The sequence below is a fragment of the Molothrus aeneus genome, chromosome 1, assembly GCF_037042795.1.
Source record: "Molothrus aeneus isolate 106 chromosome 1, BPBGC_Maene_1.0, whole genome shotgun sequence".
Classification (NCBI taxonomy): domain Eukaryota; kingdom Metazoa; phylum Chordata; class Aves; order Passeriformes; family Icteridae; genus Molothrus; species Molothrus aeneus.
The window spans coordinates 116,873,517-116,895,959 of NC_089646.1; the positions used below are offsets into that span (position 1 = coordinate 116,873,517).

Here is a 22,443-nt window from a genome sequence, read left to right on the forward strand (position 1 = left end):
CTTTATTCCAATCATAGTGTGCTTATAAGAATGTCAAACAGTGTCAAAATGCTTACCAAAATCAAGGTTTGTCACATCTGATTCTCATTCCCTAACTACAAAGCCTATTATCTCTCCTAAGAAGGAACAAACTTGCCATACCATTGTTCAGTACTTAGCACTTTGTCTTTCTACTAGTATGTTTATTTACAAACTAATAATTTGATTTTTTTTTAGGAAGTTTATAGTAAATGAATTTAGGGATAGAATTCTGTGTGTTCTCTTTCCCTTCTTTTTTTCCTGTCTTTGTGTAAAGAGTTGGGTACAATCTTTGATCTTCTGATCTCTGGCCTCTCCTGTTCTTATAAAATTGTTACAAATATGTTCTAACATGCTTGAGATTGCTTTAGCCAGACTTCTACATACTTTGAGGTGAATTTACCAGGACTAGTACATCTGAATTTTTTCAGCTTTCTATTTTAGGCAGATGATCAATAACATACTCTTCCTTATTCGCACCTGAGTCTTTTATGAGTGTCAGTTGCATTACTTCACCAACCACAGGTAATCTTTCTGCTGAAAAAGGGAATAAAGAGAAAAGACACTGAGTTTTTTTGCCACCCTAAGGTCTGTAGTCCACTGAAGGCAATGCCATGGAACACAGCCAGGCCTTACATCCACCTCTCAAACCTGTGCCTTCAGTCCTGGAGGAGATGTTTCCATCTGGAATATAATTATTGCTGCCACATGAACCTGCAGCCTCAGGCAGGGTTGTATCACTGAGGGCTTTGACAGCTCATTACTTGAGCTTGCCCTTTATTAGTTTATGCCACTGAGTATTTTTTTATTATGCTTTATTCTCTTTTTAGTTGTAGCTTGTCTTGACCTTTCTGAGCTCATCCCTATACACTTCTGGTGTTATTTTATATTTTCTCTGCTAATCTGTATGCAGGTCACCCAGAAGACTGTTATTGAGCAAAATCCATCATTTTCTATGTTTCTGCTTGGAAAAGTTTGTACTTGTTCAGTGTGTGTTCTTCCAGTCAGTCTGATCACTTTCCTGAACTTCTCTTTTTCACAGACCTGGAAACTATTTTCCATCTCAGATCACTGCAATCTGGTTCCTGGGTGTTTAATGTCCTTGTCTCACTGTTTTCCTCCCAGAATTTTCATCTCTAGTAGTTCAGGGCTGCTGTAGAGCAAGCTGTTTTCCCATTCAATGTTATTTCTTGTAGATATTATTTGGTTTATGTATTACAACATCAAAAGGAAATCTCATCCCTCTCTCAGGACTTTCTTTGTGGAAGTGAGTAGGATATACAAGTTTTAATTTTTTTGTAGTAGCACTTCTTACTTATGAAGAAATGTGAGATATACTTCATATTTTTCTTCACAGTGATGCAGATTTTTAGGGAAACCATACATAAGACAAAATGACTGTGCTCTAAAACAAGTAACAATATTTATCTAAGAATATTAACATTTGCAAAAAACCCCATCTATTAGGTTTGCACTGGGTTCCCCAAATTGCCAAGTTTAATAGTTATAAGAAGCTATATAAGAATTTGCTAAACTGAAGGGTAGTTTCATCCAAGTAGATCATCCAGGTCATTGATAAACAAATTGAGTAAGAGTGGACCCAGTACTGATCCCTGGGGAAAGCACTGACTACAGGGCTCCAAATGGATTCCACTCTGCTGACCACAACCCTCTGAACTCAGCCATTCAGACAGTTCTTGAGCCACCTCTGTGTCCCTTCATCTCACCCACATTTCCTGAGCTTACCTGAGAGGATGTTGTGAGTGACAGTGTCAAAAGCCTGGCAATGTATTGCAACTTATTTAGTAAGTAGACAATGGATTAAAAATCAAAAAAAATTGAAGAGCTCATAGCTTAGCACTGGCCCGACTGACATCAGTTTTAGAGATGGTTGTGAAAATGGGTCCCACACTGAGCTGAGTAGTATTTTGGAAATGTAACAACTAATGTAGCACATCATTCTTTTCATTTGAGAGGTTTGTTTTTTTTCCTTGCACTTTGATTTGATTCTCCTTTCTGACTGCTGCTGAGCACTGAGCTGAGGTTTATAATGAATTACTCACAAGTTTCCTGAGAGCTAATATCAAATTTAGAGGCTGTTACTGTATGTGTATAGTTACAGTTGGTTTTCCTTATGTGCATTACTTTGCATTTATTGACATAGAATTTCAGCTCTAATTTTATCACCCAGTCACTCAATGCCCTTAGATCCATCTACAACATTTTGCAGTGGACTTTTGTTTTGCTTTGTTGCATTGTGTAAATCATACATGCTTTTTATACCCTTATCCTTTTTGGGAGGCTGGTTGGCAGCAGGCTCTGGAAGAGTCAGCAGTGTGCCCTGGCAGCCAAGAGAGCAAACTCCACCCTTGGGTGCATCAAATACAGCATCACCAGCCAGCCAAAAGAGGTGATTATACCACTGTGGTTTTGCATCAATGTGGCCTCACCTGGAGTGCTGTGGGCAGTTCTGAGCCCTGCAGTTTAAGAAGGATGTGAGGGTCCTTGATTGCACCCAAAGGAGGGCAGAAAAGCTGGTGAAAGTGCTGGAAGACATCCTGTGAGGAGGAGCTTAGGACATTCAGCTTGTTTGGAGAGAAGGAGGCTGAGGGGTGACCTCATAACTCTCTCCAGCTTTCTGAGGAGGGCAAGTGTACAAGCAAGTGCTAATCTTGTCTTCAGTTTTGATATCCTGTGATAGGACATGTGGGAATGGTTCAAAGCTGCACTGTGAAGGTTTAGCCTTGACATTAGGAATCATTTCTTGACTAGGAAAGTAGTGCAGCACTGACACAGGCTCCCCAAAGAGGTGGTCGATGCCCCCAGTCTGTCAGTGTGCAAGAGGCATTTGGACAATGCCCTTAACAATAAGCTTTAGCCTTTGGTCAGAAGTGAAATGGTCAGGCACTTGGACTAGATGATTGTTGTAGGTCCCTTCCATTTTAAACAACCCAGACCTATTCTATTCTCGTCTATGAGGTAAAGAGATGAACAGTTTTTATTCCATGACAGCTACTGTAACTACTGAGAAGCTGTGGTTAGGGATCTGGTCAAAGAAATTTCTGGAGGTGTGTTCTGTATCAATAGAACTATCCCCCAAAGGGCTTTAATATGGGACATGGCTTTCCCTTTCCATTATTTTTCCTTCTACACCACTCTGCCATGTTTGTCCCCATGTCCTCATATTGAATAATTACAGTTTGTGCCAGTTTGCTTATTACAGAAGCCAGACTGCCTCTCTTTAATTTTCCTTTTGGTCTAAACTGGCTTTTGTAAAAGTTAACATTTCAAAGAACTGTGAGAGTTGCCATTAAAACAGACCTACCTGTGTTTGCTTTAAATGAGCCAGCTCTACTTCTGCTCACACTATGAGAGAATTGTTTCAACAGGGGAAAGAGTGACATAAAGTTTAACCTCCCAGGTATTTATTCAGCTAGTCTGAGCTGCACAGCAGGGTTTAGTAGGCTTAAACTTATTTGTACCTGGAAGGAAGAAAAGAAAGAGAGTTCAAACACCCTGCCCAAGAGCACAGGAACCCTAGAAACATATTCCAGATGTCCCAAAGTGCCTGTTTTGGTGAAACCTTCAGCTTCCCCTGTTGTATTTGCAGGGAATGCCCCGACAAAGGCAGGAATGATGTATCTGGCTCCATGCTCTCAGAAGGCTAATTTATTACTTTATGATACTATACTATACTAAAGAATACAGAAAGGATACTTACTGGATGCTAAAAAGATGATACTGAAAACTTGTGACTCTTTCCAGAGTCTCGACACAGCTTGGCACCAATTGGCTAAAGAGTCAAAACAACTCACACCAGAATCCAATGAAACAATCACTTGTTGGTAAACAATCTCCAAACACATTCCACACATGAGCACAACACAGGAAAAGCAAATGAGATAAGAATTGTTTTCCTTTTCTCTGAGGCTTCTCAGCTTCCCAGGAGAAAAATCCTGGGTGAAGGGATTTTTTCAGAGAATGTGAATGCCACATTCCCCCAAGTATAATAAAGTTTCTTCCAAGGACTGAGGACCTACTCTTGAGGCTCTGGTGTCTCTCATATAAAGGGGAAGATTTCTTGGCAAAGATGTATCCCAGTTCTGGATGCACGGAGAAGGAGAAGTAGGTTAACATTTTCTCTTCCTGACATAGTCTCCTTCAGGCTGGGTAATTCAGAGTCTCTCTTCATGCCAGAACATTACCCAAATAAGCACCATCACCTCTGTCCTCAATTAAATCTGAGCTTGTTTCCCAAAAATAAAATACCTGCTGTAACCAGAAGCTCAGCCTAGATGAGCCAGAGTCAGAGAGTCCAAAGACACTTCTGTGTGAAACCTGTCCCCAGTCAAGACAAACTCAGTGCATCAAATGAGCAGTTACTTTTGCCAGGTGCAGGCTCTCTTGCTGCATTTGCATTTCTTTGCAGGAATAGCCTCATGGCAGGAGTTAGGGCCAAATCTACCTCTCATATGCTAAAACATCCTGACACTTGGCTCTGGGGCAAGACAAGAAAATGTCTCCCATACACACAAAATATGGGGAACATGAGGACACACTCACTGGCCACAAAGGGATGCTTGTGGTGGTTTTGTTCTGATAGTGGGAGAAAAGTCCCTTCTAGAATGGCTGCAGTGCAGCTTGTGTATTTGCATGCTGCCAGATTACAGGCTGAGCTTAGATACCTTGGGAAGGAAATACTGCTTTGGGATTCACCCTGGGCTTCGGGCTGCAGAATCAGGCCCAGATGAAGGCAAGGGAGCAGTGGGGTGTGGTGTCAAGTGAAAGGAGAAGAAACAGGAGTGAGCAAGACATGAAGCCACAGCATATATACAGGGACCTTCTACTTCAATCAAATAAACTGTGCCAGGGACATGTGATATAAGAGATCACACTGGGTCAGACATGACTGGAGAAGCGGCTTTGAAAATTCATTAGACACTGATAGAAAGCAAAGCTTCACTGCAGTTCTTGATAGCTTTTCTGCCCAGTGGGAATCCAGCACAAAAGCCTTTTAGCACACAGTTTAACTGGGAATACCTGAGCAAACTGATAACATTGAAGCTTTTATGGTATTCTTGTTTCTCACATATCACAGCAGACCACTCCACGAAGGATTATAAGGACGTGAGTGTGTGTGTGTGTGTGTGTTTATGCACATCCCTCTGCACATTCAGGTGGCAGCTTGAATGAATTAAACAATGTTATCCATAGTGAGAACTACAGTGGGAAGGATCAAACAAGGACGTGGCTTTCCCCTTCCACCATCTTTCATCCTACACCATTCTGTCATGTTTGTCCCCATGTCCTCATACTGAGTAATTACAGTTTGTGCTGAGTGAAGAGGCTGCTATATTTGCTGCCAAGCACATAAACTCTGCCATGTTTCTAATTATAGCATTGTTCCTTACAAAGACAAAGAAACACAGTTCAACTGTGGCTCAATACTGAATCATTTGTTCTATGGTTTAAATCTGGCATATTTATACACAAGCAAAAGAACATGTGGGATAGATCATCTACTAAATATGCTGTTAGATGGAAATTGATTAGGAAAAACAAAAAGATGATCAAGAAAGATCATCATAACTCCACCTCTTCTATCTGTCATCTGCTATTGTTCATCACCCTAGTATTTCAACAAACACATCCAAAAAGGCAAGAAAGGGGGGTTCTTGCCTAGAAGGGGGTTTTTTTCCTGTGATTTTCTCTACATATATTAAACAAAATAATAATAGAAAAAGAAAACCAAACTACGCAATGTCCAAAAATATTTTTGAATTGATACCCACAGAAACACTGTATGCTACTTTTCTGCCCTGTCTTGCAAACCAGATTATAAGAAAAGTTTTCAGACAACCTGTGCTCATTCATGCTGCCTTATATGAATTTCTACACTCTTGTGAATTTTAACCAGCTCTTGGTTATTATTCAAAGCTTTTATTACTGTGTGATTTGATTAATGGCTGTTCTAAGCTATTGCATGTCATTCAGGCTTTGGAGATTACTTCTGAGGTGCATTTCTGTGTCAGTCGCTCCTGCAAGTCCTCTCAGAAGGTTCCACTTGGGTCAATAATATGAGAAGGCTGATAAGGGTAGAGGTTAAATTCTTACTTTCCATTCATTGGATCATACAGCATTTCCTGTATGAGATGATGTGATGGCTTTGGGTCTATTTTTTGGGTTGCTTTTTGTTTTTCTCTGAGGAATCATAGAATGGTTTGGATTAGAAGGGACCCTAAAGATCATCAGATTCAGCATCCCCTGCCATAGACATGAACAGCTCTTGCTAGACCAGGCTGCTCAAAGCCCCATCCAGCCTGGCCTTGAACACTCCCATCCACAACTTCTCCTCTGGGCAATCTGTTCCCCTGCCTCAACACTCTTACACAGGCCCCTTGTCCTACCACTTGTAAAAAGTCCCTCTGCATCTTTCTGGTAGCCACCTTCAGGTACTGGAAGGTGCTGTAATGTCTCCCCAGAGCCTCCTCTTTTCCAGGCTGAGTAGCCCCAGCTGTTTCAGCCTGTCTTCACAGGAGAGGCTCTGATCATCTCCATGGCCTCCTCTGGCTTCACTCCAGCAGGTCCATGTCCTTCTTATGTTGGGGTCCCCAGAGCTGGGCACAGTCTTGCAAGAACAGAGGAAGAGAATCATCTCCCTCGACTTACTGCTGTGGCATAACTGTTGTTACTGAAAGCTTTGCAATTTTTTTCATTGATTTTAAGCCATATTTATGGATTAACAGGAGCCAGGATAATATTATGTTCATTCTTAGCTATTATTAATTAGGTATTTAAGATATATCTATAAAGGTGCTTAGCTAATAGTGGGGATCAGACTGTTATAATTCACTGAAATGAACTAGACATTTTTGTTTCCATGTCACAGTTTGTCTTTAAATGGGTACTGCCTTATGGTAATATAATTGTTTCATGCATGTGTTATTTACATTGTACATGAAGGGAAAGAAATGATTCAGTAGGAAAGAAGTAATTCTTACAGATTTCAATGCATTGTTGGAATCAAAGTACATTCTCTGTGTCTGTTGTAAGAAATAAGTGGAAATAATACTCTCAGTATGTTTCTTCAGATCTAATAAGGAGGGAAAGATATCTTTTGGCATTCTATCAACAAAGAACATCTTTCATAATTGCAGTATAAGCAGTGAAAGAATTTTAAAAGGAGTATTAGCATAAAAAACAGCCAAGATTTGCAATATTCTGCTGTTTGAAAAGCAGTTTGCTTTTGTACCCCCTGCATGCATAATCACTTTCCCCAGGATTCAAAAACCTTCCCAAGTACCTTGTCACTTGCCAAAGAGATTTACATTGGCTTTAGTCACTGGCACTCATTAGGTATGTGCAGCTTAGGTGGAGATAAAGTCATTACCTGATGAGTTCTTTAGGAAATACTTTGGGTTACAAGACACCATCAAACCTGAATTTCATATCAAAAGATAGGAGACATAGTGTGATCTGCAAGTAGCTCTGAAATTGTCCTTAACACTGATAAGTAAAGGTGAATGCAAATAAAAGCAGGTATTTAGAAAATATAAAAACAAGTAACACAAAGTCAGTTTGGCAGAAATGAAGGAAGGTCATTTTTCCACCTGCTTATTTTAAAATTGGATGTAAAAGGTTTTCTCAGTTTTTGTTATTCAGCTGACAAACTAATTAGTTATTAAATTAAATATGAGAACTTTGACCCTGTTCTTAGGATGAATTTTATTTTCTTTGCACACTGGACAAAAGCTAGATCTAAAGCCTCACTTGTTTATCCAGTTCTTTTTTGGTGATTTTGTTAAGTCTGCTCAGATGTAGATCTCCTTTCTCTTTCTTCTTACCACCCTCATTCCCTTCACTTTCCATTGTTTTGCTCTTAAACTTTCAACATTTAGGTTGGCTTTATTTTGCACTTTTGACTTTCACTGTATCCAGTTGTATCATTAACAAACAATTAATATAGTTCACTGTTCTGACCAGTCATGTTTAAATACTGTGTTCAGTGTTTTTACATATTGAGACTTCCTTTTCATTCCAACTAGGAAATTTAGATCTTTATCACACAATAGACAATGAAATAGATAAGAATTGATGCTTAATGGGGTTTATTCCTAATCTCTTCTCTGAGTAAAGGACAAAGTTCCCAGATCACTTCTGTTACCATAACTCATCTTGGAGCACCAGTACCCCAGCCTAGTCTGTGAGGGTTGCTCTGACATTATCATAGTGTTAACAGAGTACCTAGGTGAAATTTTGTGATCTATGTAATTATACACAGGATTGGGTTACACAGTTTGCTCAAAATCCTCCATCTTTCAGATCTCAGAACACAAAATATTATTTCTAAGGACTTGCAGCAAAAACAAAGGAGGGATAATAACCCATAGCTAAGCTGAAGAGCAAGAGGGGAGAGAGAACACACTATGTTTCCCTTCTTGCTCTCAGTCCTAACAAAGTTGGAACACATTTTGGTAACATAACATCAGTCCTCCTCCTAACTGGTAAAGTCTTTTGGGCAACTGGGTAACAGGGTAGTTATACGTTTATGCTGCTGGAGAAATAAATTCCCAGACCATGTGCAAAGTTTCTGATCTTGGCCTGGGAAAATTAGATTATCAATACAATTTTTAATTTAAAGCCCAAGAGACACGGTAGGAGCAAGGACTTGAGAACAGCAAATACAGGGTAGAACTTCAAAAAGCACAGTAGCTAACAGCTGTAAGTAATTTCTTCCAGCTTTCTCCTGGGCTCCCAGTTCTAGTTAGATGGTTTTCGAGAGGAATTGTCTCCTGCAGTATTAGTCAACAACAACTTCTATGTATTTTAAGAACAGACATTTTGGTATCTGCTCAATTGTTTCTCCATGGTAAATATATAGCAAAAGTCCCCACAAGTTCCTGTCACCCATTTTTAGAGTCCTTAGCACATTTTAAGGGCTCTCAGAGTTGTAGTCTCTAGGGTCTCTCCACTACATCTGCAAATGGCACAGTTGGACCAGACCAGCTCTGTGCTGTGCTGATTAAATTGGTAGACAATACCCCTACAGCCTGAATTTTATTCAAATCAAATCAAATGGATTTTAGGAAGATGAAGGAGAGGAAAAAAAAATCAAAACCAGACAGCATAGAGTACTTCAGCTATTTCTGCTACCTTTTCCTGCTATGTTTTCTGGACAATTTTCCAGTTGTTTGTGCACTTTTATGCTTTTAGATTTCTGAGTACTTTCAGGTTGAGCCTCCCCCTGCTGCCAGTGTAAAATGTTATGCATTTCATAATATAATTCTGGAAAATGCAGACATATCTTTGAGACTATCTGTTCTTTTATTTTGAAAATTACATTCACTTTTGAAATTATCTATAGTTTTACAATATGTTTCTGGTAAAATGTTTATAATCAAGCAGATAGGATGCATAATTGTATAGAGTCATATAATTGGATAGCTCTATGCTATAGTAGCAAATGGTTATTATTATGCTCCAACTACATACTGCTGTTACTCTGGATCTTTTTTCTTTGTCATTGTCTTGAAATATGTAGAGTTATGACTTCTTTGTGCCTGATAATCCTATTCATATTTCTATCTTGCTGAATCGTGGATACACACAGATACTGGGATAATATCCTGTTTCCCTTATGTATCTCCCATTCTGATTTAGCACTTTTCTAGTCTTTAATGGAGGAAAAGGGTTTACAATCCTCTCTGCAGAGTAATAAAAGTGTTAGTGGCAAATAGGTAGCTAAGAAGATTAACTACTCATGTTTCAACTTCTCCTCAGTAGTTGTTAACTCTTGTGAAAATGCTAATCAGGAGACAGGGTAATAGGCAGGATGCTTTGTAATTGAATGCATTTTTACTTTTTTGCTCAGTAAATTCACTCTTGCTACATAGTTTCCATTTTATAAGTTAAATTTAAGACATCTTGTCAAGCTTTGTATCCTACAAATTTTTAATGCATAAAGATTCAATTCTAAAAGTTTCTTCTCCATTCATATTCCCTCGGTCTTTGTAGGAAATTAGGTAATAGTGAAATATCTTGCAGAATAAAAGGAATTGTGTTTGCCAAGTTACATTTTTGAAGAACCCCAAGACATAAATAAGAAATAATGATTTTCAGTTCTCATCAGCAAAAAAGAAGTCAAGAAAAAGCCGTGTTCAGTGCCATGACAAGCTGGGTGGACTAGATGTGTACAAGGAAGAGAGTGAAGCACAGTTTCCATTTTCTCCAATTTTCAGGTTGGAGAAATCTTCCAAATGTAGTTTACCTACATTGCCACACACATCCTCTTGGAGCCAGGAGTACTGTACATTTATTTTGTTTGTGTGAATGGTTCCATGCTGTTGCAATGAGATCTCTACAAAACTCTAATTGCTGTAATTGCTTAACTGTGGTAAATGACCTGTTGTACACCTGACCTTGAAGATTAACCTGATAGCCCAGGGCTCTGCTTCATGTAATCCTAAACTTAGGAAAGACTCACATATCTACTGTGAACCAGTGCAACTGTAGTATGTGAAGCTGGTAGGAAAGTAATCTCATACTGTGAGAGTGTATTCAAAGGCCACAGCTGATGATGACAAAGCAAAGCAGGAAGACTTAAAGCAAAATTATCCAAATCATCAATTTTAATAAAAAGTATTTCAGTCTTCAGAAAATGGCCTTGATTTAAATCATCACTCTAGTTTTATTGTGCATTTGTCCTTGCTTTCCTAAGAAAAGGTTAATCCATATTAAGTAGCAACTATTAAAATACATTAATTAGCAAGTAAACATACATGTTTGCACTCAGTTTGATTCTTATTTTTAATAGGATATATTCTAGTAATATCCATTTATTAAAGCAATTATATCTCACAGCATATATTTGCTCAAATGATTAGTTTTATAATTTCTTACATGTTTTAATAGTTTCTCTCTGCTTAATGATGGACAATTATATAATCTAATTTCACTTCTATTAAACTAGCATCTACATTTCATGCAGATGTCCATAGCTTAAGCCTGGAGATTTTAGTTAGACTAAAGTATTAAGGTCCTCTTGAGAATCTGCTGCCTGCATGGGAGAAAAATAACAGAGACTACTACTATTTTATTTCTACCTAAGGATATCAGCAGAAAATAAATTATGCATCAAAAGCCTTAATAATAGCATCATACCAATGTACCCATGTTCCACTAATAAGAAATCCCTTTGTGGAATCCACACTGAGGTCTTGGCCTAGTTGACAGTTGTTTCTCACATCCTGAGCCTATTCTTCACTATGACTTGGAGAATTCAGCAACATTTCTCAGCTAGTCACTGAAGAAATAAGATTTTTGGTAGGAAAATTCTGATGGGTCTGAAAATACTGCGTGGTTATGTCCAAAGAGTTATGGCTCAATGTTCAATAACAAGTGGTATCACTCAGGGGCCCATAGCGGGACCAGTGTTATTTCATGTCTTCATTACTGACATAGCAGTATTGCCTGCACCCTCGGAGGGTTTGCTGATGGCACCAAGCTGGGTGGTGCTGTTGATGGGCCTGAAGGATGAGATGCCACCCAGAGGGACTTTGGTAGGCCCAAGCAGTGGGCTTGTGTGAACCACATGAACTTCAAAAAGGCCATGTGCAAGATCTTGTACCTGGCTCAGGGCAATCTGTGATAGCAGTACAGACTGGGGGATGAATGGCTGGAAAGGAGCCCTGCTGAGAACAATTTGGAGATCATGTTGGATGGCAAACTTAATATGAGTCAACATGGGTCAACAAAGTGCACTTGCAGTCCAGAAAGCCAATTGTACCCTTGGCTGCATCACAAAAAGTGTAGGCAGCAGTTCAAGGGAGGTGATTCTACCCCTTTACTCTGCTTTCATGATACTCCACTTGGAGGACCATGAGAATATTTGGAGGGCTGAGAGACTTGGGGCTATTTAAACTTTATTTTGGCCTTTCCATTTATAAAGGGGGCTGTTTACCATGGTCTGTGGTGAGAGGATGAAGGGTAAGAGTTGTAAATTGAAAGAGCATAGATCAAGATTGAATTTAAGGAAGACATTTTTTATAATGAGGGTGGTGAGGCACTTGAACAGATTGCCAAGACCAACTGTGAATGCCCCATATCTGAAAGTGTTCAAGGACAGGCTGGATGAAATTTGAGAAACCTGGCCTAGTGAAAGATGCTCCTGCCCATGGCAGGGAGTTGAACCAGAAGAGGTTTAAAGTCCCTTCCAACCAAAACCTTCTGTGATTCCCTGAAATATTTTATGCATTGCTTATTCTGTCTAGAGAAAGGTGTGTAGCCTAACCACTGTATAGATGAAGGCTGGGGACAGCAGCCTTTACCCACAATTTCCCACTTGATTTTCTGCAGAATAACACTGCCAGGTGTCTTCTGAGACACTTAACTAGCCTGGGCTCTCCAGGTAAGACTAGGAGTCTTGTACAGTGCAGGGATCCCAGATTTCCACACCTTGAACTCAGTGTTGTCAAGACAAGGCCTCCTGGCCATCTGTGCTTCTCTCTGCACCAAGCCAGAGGCTCCCATTTATGCTTTCGGGTGCTGGTGATCTTTGATGCTTTGGACATCCTGTTCCAACCCCTTAATCAGTCCCTTTGAATGATTACTGCAACTCAAGATGACCAAATTAAGAATCTTCCAGCTCATGTGCATCATAATTGCTTTGGTTATCAGGGAACACACGTTTAAGTCTATCACTTGGTGCCAGGCCAATAGCCAACATTTCCAGTACCAAGATTGGCAATTAGCCTGGTGGCTAGATGGGTTCACATGAGCATAACACTATTAATTAAACAGCAGCTGTGTTAATCAAGATACCAAAAGCAATTTGTTGGAATAAATATTTTATTAACATGCCCATCAATAACGCAAAATAAGAGGCTTTAATTGATTCATTTACAAAAATATTCACACAGTGGTTGCTGTAACTCTGTTTAAGGACGTGGAAACAAGTCTCATCTGTCAAAGGGTATTTTCCCACTTGCTCACTTCTTGTTAATGGGGCTGTAGATATCAGCTACCCAGCTATAACTACTTGTTTGTTAGTTACAAGCCAAGCATTGCTGACCCCTCAAGCAGCAATACCTGACAATTGATGCTAAAGGGCTCTTTTTTCCCCTTGTTGTTTTATTCTTTCAGAAAAATGCATTCTGACTTTTAACTACAGAAAGATATTGTTGGAGTATGGAGGGCTATGGTTAGTCACCTCATCTTTTTTTCCCATTGAAAAGACCACAAAATTGAAAGAGGGTGCATATATACTTTTTTTACTTCTCTTGGTATTAATAACTAAACAGATGAGGGGAATGGTGTGTTTTAAACAAATATACATCAAAGATATAACTGCTAGCAGTGATTTCTAATGCTAATTAGAATATAAAGAAATATATTTCTGAGAAGTAGAGAAAGGCTGCTGATTTTGCAAGAAGGTCACAGATTAGGCAAAGTGTGTTTCAAACATTGAAGAGAGCAGGAAAAGATTAAGGAGAAGGTCTACTAAAAGAGCAGGATGTAAACTCTTAGGACTGTTAAAACTCAGGCTTGTCATGACCCACATTTTTTGGACAGAGAAAGCAATAGGGGCTTTTCCCTATTGCTTTCTCTGTGTCAGTTCATTTATTACTTGTTAGAGTGGGAGACTTGCTGTGCTTTATCCACTTGCCCAGCATCTTAGACATTTGAGAAATCTGCTGGAAGCACTTACAGAGATGTGTTTTATATAATATGCGTGGATAGAGAGCCTACATATACATATAAAGGAGGAAATGCTTTTATAAAAATAAAGTTAATTTAATGCACAATACAACTAATAAGAAAAAATAAATACATGATGGGAAAGAGTAAATTCTAATATTTGATCTTCATTCACAAACACTTAACCCACAGCCTGTACTACAATTCATCCCTATCATGTCCATTATTTGTTCAGCAGCTTTAATCTTCAAAATATTTTAGTCATGTTTAAGAAAAAGAAACAAACCCAAGTGACTTATGAAGTCACATTGCACAACATAAATGGTGATGAGGAAACATTGCAAATAAACAGGTGACATCCTGTTATGGAAAATCACCTGACTTCTGGTTTTTCCACGGTATTAATGCAATATTTTAAAATTATATGTAACCTTCAGGTGGCACAAGTGCTGCATCTCAGGTATGATTTGTCTTTTGATCTCTTGGAAGACTTTATATTGTATTGTTTTAGTTGTCATGCCTGAAAAGTGCTCTAAACTGTGAAGTTTAAGGAAAAAATGTGCTTAATCTGTCAAGGAGTCTGTAAGCCACTGCTAGCCCTGGATGTGCTGGCAGCTGATCCATAAAATCCCATTGTCATTAATAGCAGGAGTTGGACTGCTCCTAACCACCCACACAACTCTCAGCAGGTAAAGTGAGCCCTGCCATGTCTGTGGGTCCCATCCTGCTGCAGCCTCCATGGCACCAGGCTCATGGGGATGGGCAGCTCAGGCATGGATCCATCCCAGCCTCCTCCAGAGCTGGATTGTGTTTAGCTGGCTCAGAGCATCAGTGCTGCTCACCTGATAGAGGCTGTGGCAAAACCACACAGAAAACTGGGCACCAAAAAGCAGTCAGGGAAGCTGCTGATACTGTATCTGCTTAGAATGAGAGAAAAGTTGGATTAAAGTTACTCTGTGAAAACAGCAGTGAGGTGAATGCCCTGGAGAGGAAGCTGTGACAGCCCTCATTCACAAGTAGCTCAGCTTCAGCATACTGTAGCTTAATTCTCCATGGGAAGATTAATCCCTTGGAGAAGGATTAAGCTGCAGTGAACCAGGGCCACTTTATTTCTGAATGGGAAAGGCCACACAGGGATTTATTGTACTTTATCTTATGTGCATTGATTTCACAGCTTTCATTAATTTATCTTAACTTCCCTGAATTCCCTTGTGTGGACAAGCTTTTTGTCTGTAGAGAGGTTTTTGGAGCTTCTTGTAAAGCTCCTCGTGCAGCCCAAGCAGAAAGCAGGTTGGAATGATTTTTCTGCTTCTGAAAGAGCTTATACCTGTCTAGATACTATTAAATTACCTCTTTCTCAGATGGTTGATCCGTGACATCCTTAGAATAACTATTTTAATTAGATTTTTTGAATGGACCAGAGAAAAAGGAGTGTTCTTAAAACTAATCTGTGGGCTATTTTTGAAATCTCTCATGAAGAGTCTTTTCAAGGCTTTCAGATGGTGTGAATTGTGCACAGCTGCACAAACAATATTTTCTCAAGATTGGACATGTCTGGTTGTGCAGTTTAATAGATTTTCTTGCCCAGTGGGATTTTCTTCATCTTTGGTCATGGTCATAAGAAAACATTTTGTCTATATGGATAAGGAAAGAGTGGGGTTTCTATTTCTTGATCCTAAAGATCTCAATCCCTTCCTCTTGGTGGCACAAGTGACACAGATCTGGGTTAAGGAGGATGCTTTCATGGGTGCTGCTATTAAAATAATGGCATGGTTTGACTGTTGTTGGTCTTTGGGGAGATTTTGTTGTTCATTTCCTGCATAGTTAACATGAATTACATCAAATAAGGTGTTTCCTGATGTCAATAATCATAACCCAGTTTTACTGTTCAGTTACATCATGACAATTCACCTATCAATTTCAAATTTTGCCTAACAGTTATCACTGGGATACTTTATGTAGCACCAAAAGACATCTCTTGTGGATTCCATAGAAGTGTTATTATGACTTAATTCTGTAGCAGTCAATAAATATTTTGGCATTTTAGTAAGCATATGAGGTGCATAGAGGCTGACATTCATGTGGGAAAAGCCATGTGAGAACAGAGGTATTGAAGAACAAACAAAAGTAAATAACAGCTGAACATCAGGGTACAGATGTTTTCCACCAATTTTACTCAATAGTAGTATTCAACAATACTGATCCCAGTGAGACTAGGAAAATATTTTAAACTATAAAATGCATATTTATATATAAAATATAAGTTATGCAACATGAACAAAAGAGAGAGAAGAAATTAATTTAGCTCTTTGCACTGAAATATGTAAATTTGGGACATAGAAGTAAATATCTTTAAAATTTAGCTGTGATGCCTGTAGTTATCATTGTAGTAACAGCTTTGTAAGTGTTCGATGTGTTCTAATGGCCTTTCCTCTTTTTTCACACAGCTGATTGGATTTGTGTATGCCTGTTACGTGATCAGTATTTTCATGGAGGAGGAGGACAGCTGTAAGTACTGATACACACCTCACCATCCCTGGAGCCAAGGTACCTGGGCTGAAACTTAGTCTTGCATTAAACTACCAAGGCAAAGAACAAAGTTTGAAAAATGACAGAATCTGGCATTCATGTACACAACCAATTATGCTTAAAGACATACTTATTTAGGTACTAACAACTTATTGAGGTGGGATTGCAATTTCTGAACTTCTTCATAGGAATTTGTGAACCTTTTACATGACCCAGTCACAGTGATGAAAATTATGTGATCCATGTTGCATACATATAGACATGTATGCCTTTATGGATGTACATTTACATGTGATTCAAAGCTCCTGAAGCCTCTTAATCTGTTTTTCCAAATGACATCTTTATCAGCAGTAAAATTAATGGAGAGGACAGACCAAGCCATTTGCAGTGTGCAGTATCACTCTGATCAATAATTAGGTAAACCTGCTCTATGCTTACAGGCACCTAGACCATGTATTTAAAATGCTGACCCCATATTCTTGACTGGCTTTTGTCAATAAAACCCTTTTATACGTACTCATGTTGTTCCAAAAGTTTGAAAATGTGCGCACCTTAAGAAAGTATTTCTCAAAAAGTCACTAAGAGAGTATTGGAAAAATCTGAATATGCTGAACATTTTGGTAGGATGCTGTGTGAAAAGTTTTTGTGAGAATTCTCTGAGGATGTCACCATACCCACATGACTGGGATAGCCATTGGTAAAAGCAGTAGAGAGAATGGAAAAATATTGGATGAGCAGAGGAGCGAATACAAGAACAAATTGAAAAAAGGAACAACGTGTGATCATTTAAATTACTTCTTCTTTATGAGGAGGTAAACAGTAAAATAGCTCTCTCTAGGGGAAAAAAAGAGCTAATGTCAATAGCATTTTATGGTTATAGCATAAATAACATGAAACTAAATATTTATTTATAAATTTTTATTCATAAATCTTTACATAGTTGTTCTGTTTTTTCACAGAATAGGCCTAGTGGATGAATATCATAGGAGAAATTAATTTAATTTGTAGGAAGGTATTTGATAATATTTGGAAAATCTTATTGAAAACATAATTCAAGTAATTCATGTCTGTGATGGAAAAGCAGATTGTTTCATTGAAAACAGTGTGAAGGACTATAAACAAAATATTTTTCTATTGCTACAAATGGTACAATGTTCAGTTCTCCATCATAATGCAACAGACATTAGTATCAAATCTATTTTGACACTATCATTTACAGGTTTTGATTAGGAAGAAACTATATCAAAGAGATTCTCAGATAAAATTGAGTGGTAAGGCATAAGCATGGTGTGCACATATTGTACTGTGGAAAGGAAAAAGGAGCCTGAATAAGGATGGATGCTGTAAAGGAGAAATATGAACACTTGGAGAAGAAACATAAATAAAATGTAGGTCTTGGGGAGAAAAAGCCCAGAAAATGCTTCCTAGGAGAGCTGGAAACTGTCAGTTAGGCAGGAACTGGTAACACAGGGCATCAGCAGATGGCACAGCAGCACAGTGGCTGTGTGGCTTGGGATGCATAAACACAGCCTTTGCTCAGTGAAATCCAGACACTGCTCCTGTCCCTACGGCTGTGATGAGTCAGGGCAGTGGCCAGGGCTTCGTAGGGATAGCTGGAAACTTTGTTTATGAGACAGTTACTAAATGCCTGGAACAGAGGGGCTACATCGGGTGTTAGGGGAGGCCTGCAGGCAGATGAGGAAGACACAAACTACAATGCATTTGAAGGATAATTGTACATGCACATCCACACCCACATGCCAGCACAGATGCATCGATACCTGGGAAGACAGACTCTTCCATTTTTTAGAAAAATATGCTATATTACTCTTGGCTTTGTTTAGCCCTTTATAGTGTGCTTCAGACACCCTGTTTTAGGCATGTGTGGAAGACAAAACTCCCAGGAAAGAATACATCTTCATGGAAATTGCAGTCATGTGCTACAGACCATATGTGACTTACACATTCAAGGCCTCACGAGAGGGTTTTTTCAAAGTTAATAGCCCTGTTCACTTTGAAAACATGTCTAGTTCAGAAGAGATGGGGACTGCTTCATTTTCCTCTGATGGTGAGCCCACCTAATTGTCTTTTGAGGGTTTTGAACCATATGATACAGATGGAAATTTAAATCACTGAGAATGGAGAACAGGTAACATATTTATCAACCAATAAAATACATCAAGTGCTAAGGCAACCCAATATGTAGATCTAACCCAGTTCCCATTCTCCTCAATTGACTCAGGGGTCTGCATTTAATTTCTGCTTGTCTTTCAGAACTGTCAATGGCAATGTGTTCTACTGTTACAAGTGAAAATCACCTCACTTGTCTTGGAAAATATGGTGTAATGTCCTTTGTTAGGAATGGACAAATTTCCCATTTCACTTGTATCTTTACATTTGATCTTCTATACTCTTGTGTGAATAGGTTTTCTTTATTGGCAGAGAATGACCTGGGGCAGGGGCCAGAGCAGGGCACAAAGGACAGAAAAAAAGGAGCAAAGAAGTGGAATAGATGCAGCTAGGAGATTTTGCAACCATTGGAAAGAAGTAATTTCTGACTTGCTACTTTTTTATTACCTTCTAAGATTTTCAATTGGATCAAAAGCAAATAAGCAGCCCTTTAATATCTCACTTTGAGTCTTAGTGCCCATTTGTGTTTTAGAGCCCTCTATGCTTATAGATAAATACATTTTAGACAAGTGTTAACCCCCTCATAAGAATCCCACAAATATGTTTTGAATAAAGAAATGTCTGTTTAAATCACAGTAAGAAAATAGTTTAGTTTGATAATTAGCTGAGAAGAACAGGACTTATTCTGGAGAAATTCACATTGCTAATTTGCAGCATAATGAACAGAAAATTATTCTAGATGCAAGCACAATGGTGCTTCAAAACATATTGAAAGTAAACTCTTTATATTAGGAAAAAAGTCCAAAAACCTGCAACTAAGACCAATTTTATGCATTTAAATATGATGCAGCAGATCTTTTTCTTAGGTAGATCTAGCTATTCCATCATATTTTAAGCATTAGTTTGCACAGAATAAATCCTCTGCCATCGGAGTGTCAAAGCCTCCCTAATTAAATACACTCTGCAATATTTAGTGCATTGAGTTAACCCCAGTTCTTGGTCTAAAACCCATCAAGCAGACTTAAAATTAATAATAGCTGTCTGTTTAGCCTCTATGCAGTGCTTAAATGGATTTGGAGCCTGACATTTCAGTTGATGGACACTTTTCTGAACAGTAATAATGCTTGAGGAAACATTTATTTCCAGCTTTTGCTCACCCTACCTACATTTCATACTGTAGTTAACTTTTACTTAGAAGGAAGATGGTAGCAGGTCAAAAGGAATGAAAAAAAAGGACATGTAAAAGGCATACTATGGTAGTGGGGTTATTACCTTCCATCATTCATCCTAATGAAAAAGTCTATTTATATCTCTTCCCTTCATTTTTTCATTTCTTTCTTTGTAGATCTATCAATCTCTATAAGCCCTTTTGAAGGAGTGGAATATGTGAAATCTGTAATCATAAAAGCCTGTCACTATCCTGTTTGTGAATCATTTTCTCCTAAAAATGAACTCAGAAACTGATTTCCACCTTGTCAGAGTTACTGTTTTAATTCAGTGAAGTCTGGAGACTAGGCAAAACACATTGCTAAAAATCATGATTTTCTAAATAGTTTTTTTTTTCTAAAAAACCTCTAAATAGTTTCTGGACTTCTTTAAGAAACAGTTGTTAGTACTACTACTGCTAAATGCTAGTTCATAAATGTGACACTGACACATGTCAGAAGTGATAGTTTTGTAGTGTACTGGATTTTGTGGAGTGGAAACTCATTTGTTAACAAATTGCATAAAGAAATAGCAGTGAAATCAGAGGGGAAGGTTTGCCACAAAACAACAGTTGTGATTTCAGCATCTTTGTACAAATGAGGCTGAAATGCCAAAAAGCCAATACAATGAAACTTAAACCTCTTTTGTGCATGGGCAAAAATAAAGGAAAGGGCTTCCATTCACCATGAAGATTTATCCCCTAAATGAAAACACAAGAACAAAATTAATAAACAAAAAAAAGAATTCTTTTTTGTCTGTGCTCTGCGCTAGTGGTGTTCACAGCTCAGCTGTACTTTCAGAACAGAGAGGAAGATGAATTTGTTTTTACAAAATACAAGTTTCCCCATATTGTGGTAGCAATATGACCCTCCATATGCTATCATTAGAAAGATATTAAGTAAAGCAAGAGACATTATTACTTCCTCTGAAAAACTACTGCATTGCCTTATCTGACATATGGCATTGCATTCATACACACCATTGAGCATCTATTCTCAGTAATCAAACAAGAGAAAAAGAATTTTATACCACATTTAATTTAATATTTATTAATATTAAATTAATATATAATTTAACTAACACAGTAGGTCCAGCAGTGATAAATTTCTTATCAATAAGCTATTTTTTTGCAAAGTGAATGAAGAACTAGCTAACAATAGCTAATATTAAAAATATCTGATTACCTTTATATATAAGTATCCAAGTTTCCTTAGCTAAGGAGTTTTTGGGAACCCACTACAATCTTTACATTAATTGCAATTGTACATGCAGTTGAGTCCATTTACACTCTGAGAAAAGAATTTTTGTGATAAAATGTTTAATATCAAGGACCACCAAGAAGGAGAATTCTGCACTACTCTTCTGTTGGGCAACACAAGAATCAAACATCCCCAGTCAACAACTGTCTTAAATTATCTCCTTGAAAATGAGGACTTAACAAAATTTTTCAAACAGCAGCACAGGTCATCGCTGGGCTTTAGCACTCACCACTGTCACCTTTAAACCATAATGACTTGGAAAAAAATGTGTTTTTCCTGACCAGTGGATGAATATGCTTGACACAGATGTTTAAAATGATAATAAGTTTTACTGCTAGGCAGAGAAACAGCACTATAAGCTGCCACATTGACAGCATCCTCCTGACTTTAGCATTTCTGGAAAATGGGAGTGACTACCAGTATTTTTTGAAGGCTTGAAAGCAGTTTGCATTTTTCTGTTCATTTGGACAAGAACCCCAAAACCCCAGAATTTTAATTCACCTGTTTTGGAAAAACAACAGGATCAGGTATTTTTGCCAAGTTCAGAATAGAATAGTAGTGGGTTCATAACCAGATGTATGTTGTAGTTCAACTGAACAATTTTCTAAAAATAAAAAGTGGCCTCCTGCAGAGATGAAGTGTCCCACATACCTGTCATCAAAGGTGGTCTGTAACATCTGGAAAGCCAGAGAGCCCAGCCAATGCCACAGGTGGTTCCTGCTGCTCCTTGCACTGAGGTGCTGCCCACATTTCAGCGTGGCTCCTTCCCTGCTAGCAGCCTCTGTGATCATCATGCAGATGCCTACCCTAAACTGAAGGAGAGGTTGTGGTATGACCAGAAATGTCACCAGGCATATCCAGGGGGCTTCCTCAGCTCAGCTGTGGCCCAGGACAGTCCCACCAGACATTTAATGGAGACAAATGTCAGGTTGCAGTTTCTGTAGACTCTAGAGGTCTGTCCAGCTGGAGTTTGTTAATTAGATGCCAACTCATCTGTTTTCTACCCTACTTATACCTGACTCCACTTTCTCCTGTAGTGGAAATATAAAGGATAAAACTCTGTCCTAACAAGACTTTATGGTTTAACAACATTGTATGGTCCTACAGTCCTATTGATGTCCTCTTTATTTATCACAAGCCTTAGTGTGTGAATTACCTGAAAATGCATGCTCACTCCTACACTAAACTAACCCAAAGAATTCTGAAGCATTTAATAGAGGAGGAAATACTGCAGGGATGTTACACCAGTTAAATTACCTCTACATACTATTTCAATTTATTTTTTCTTTTCTTTTTTCTTTTTTTTTTCACATTCAGTTATCATACATTGCCTGAGAAAGCATTTATTCTAATTCATATGGAAACATATGCATAGATATAATGCACACAACCAAGGGTAAAATCTTTGAGGTGGTATAAAATAAAAGCAATAAACAATATAAATACAAATACTAGGAAAAAAATCTTGATTCTAGGTAGGCTATTGGCAAAAAATTGCAGCAAAGACATGATTCCCCTTCTTTTTTTCTGCTTAACAACCATGGATGAGTAATCTCTCACAGGAAAGCAAATCTAAAAAAAAAATACTCATGCAACTGCTTTTACA

At 38.3% G+C, this 22,443-nt stretch overlaps 1 protein-coding gene across 3 annotated transcripts in view; it reads left to right on the forward strand.

The window, feature by feature from the left end:
* NKAIN3 (sodium/potassium transporting ATPase interacting 3) overlaps positions 1–22,443 on the forward strand; it is a 335,352-nt gene that overhangs the window by 292,612 nt on the left and 20,297 nt on the right. For 2 of the 3 annotated variants that reach the window (XM_066546886.1, XM_066546896.1), the window contains exon 5: positions 16,161–16,221. In XM_066546886.1, coding sequence (XP_066402983.1) covers positions 16,161–16,221 — 61 coding nt within the window. Of the gene's footprint in view, positions 1–16,160; positions 16,261–22,443 lie in introns of all 3 variants that reach the window. The other variant, XM_066546904.1, reaches the window with a different exon arrangement.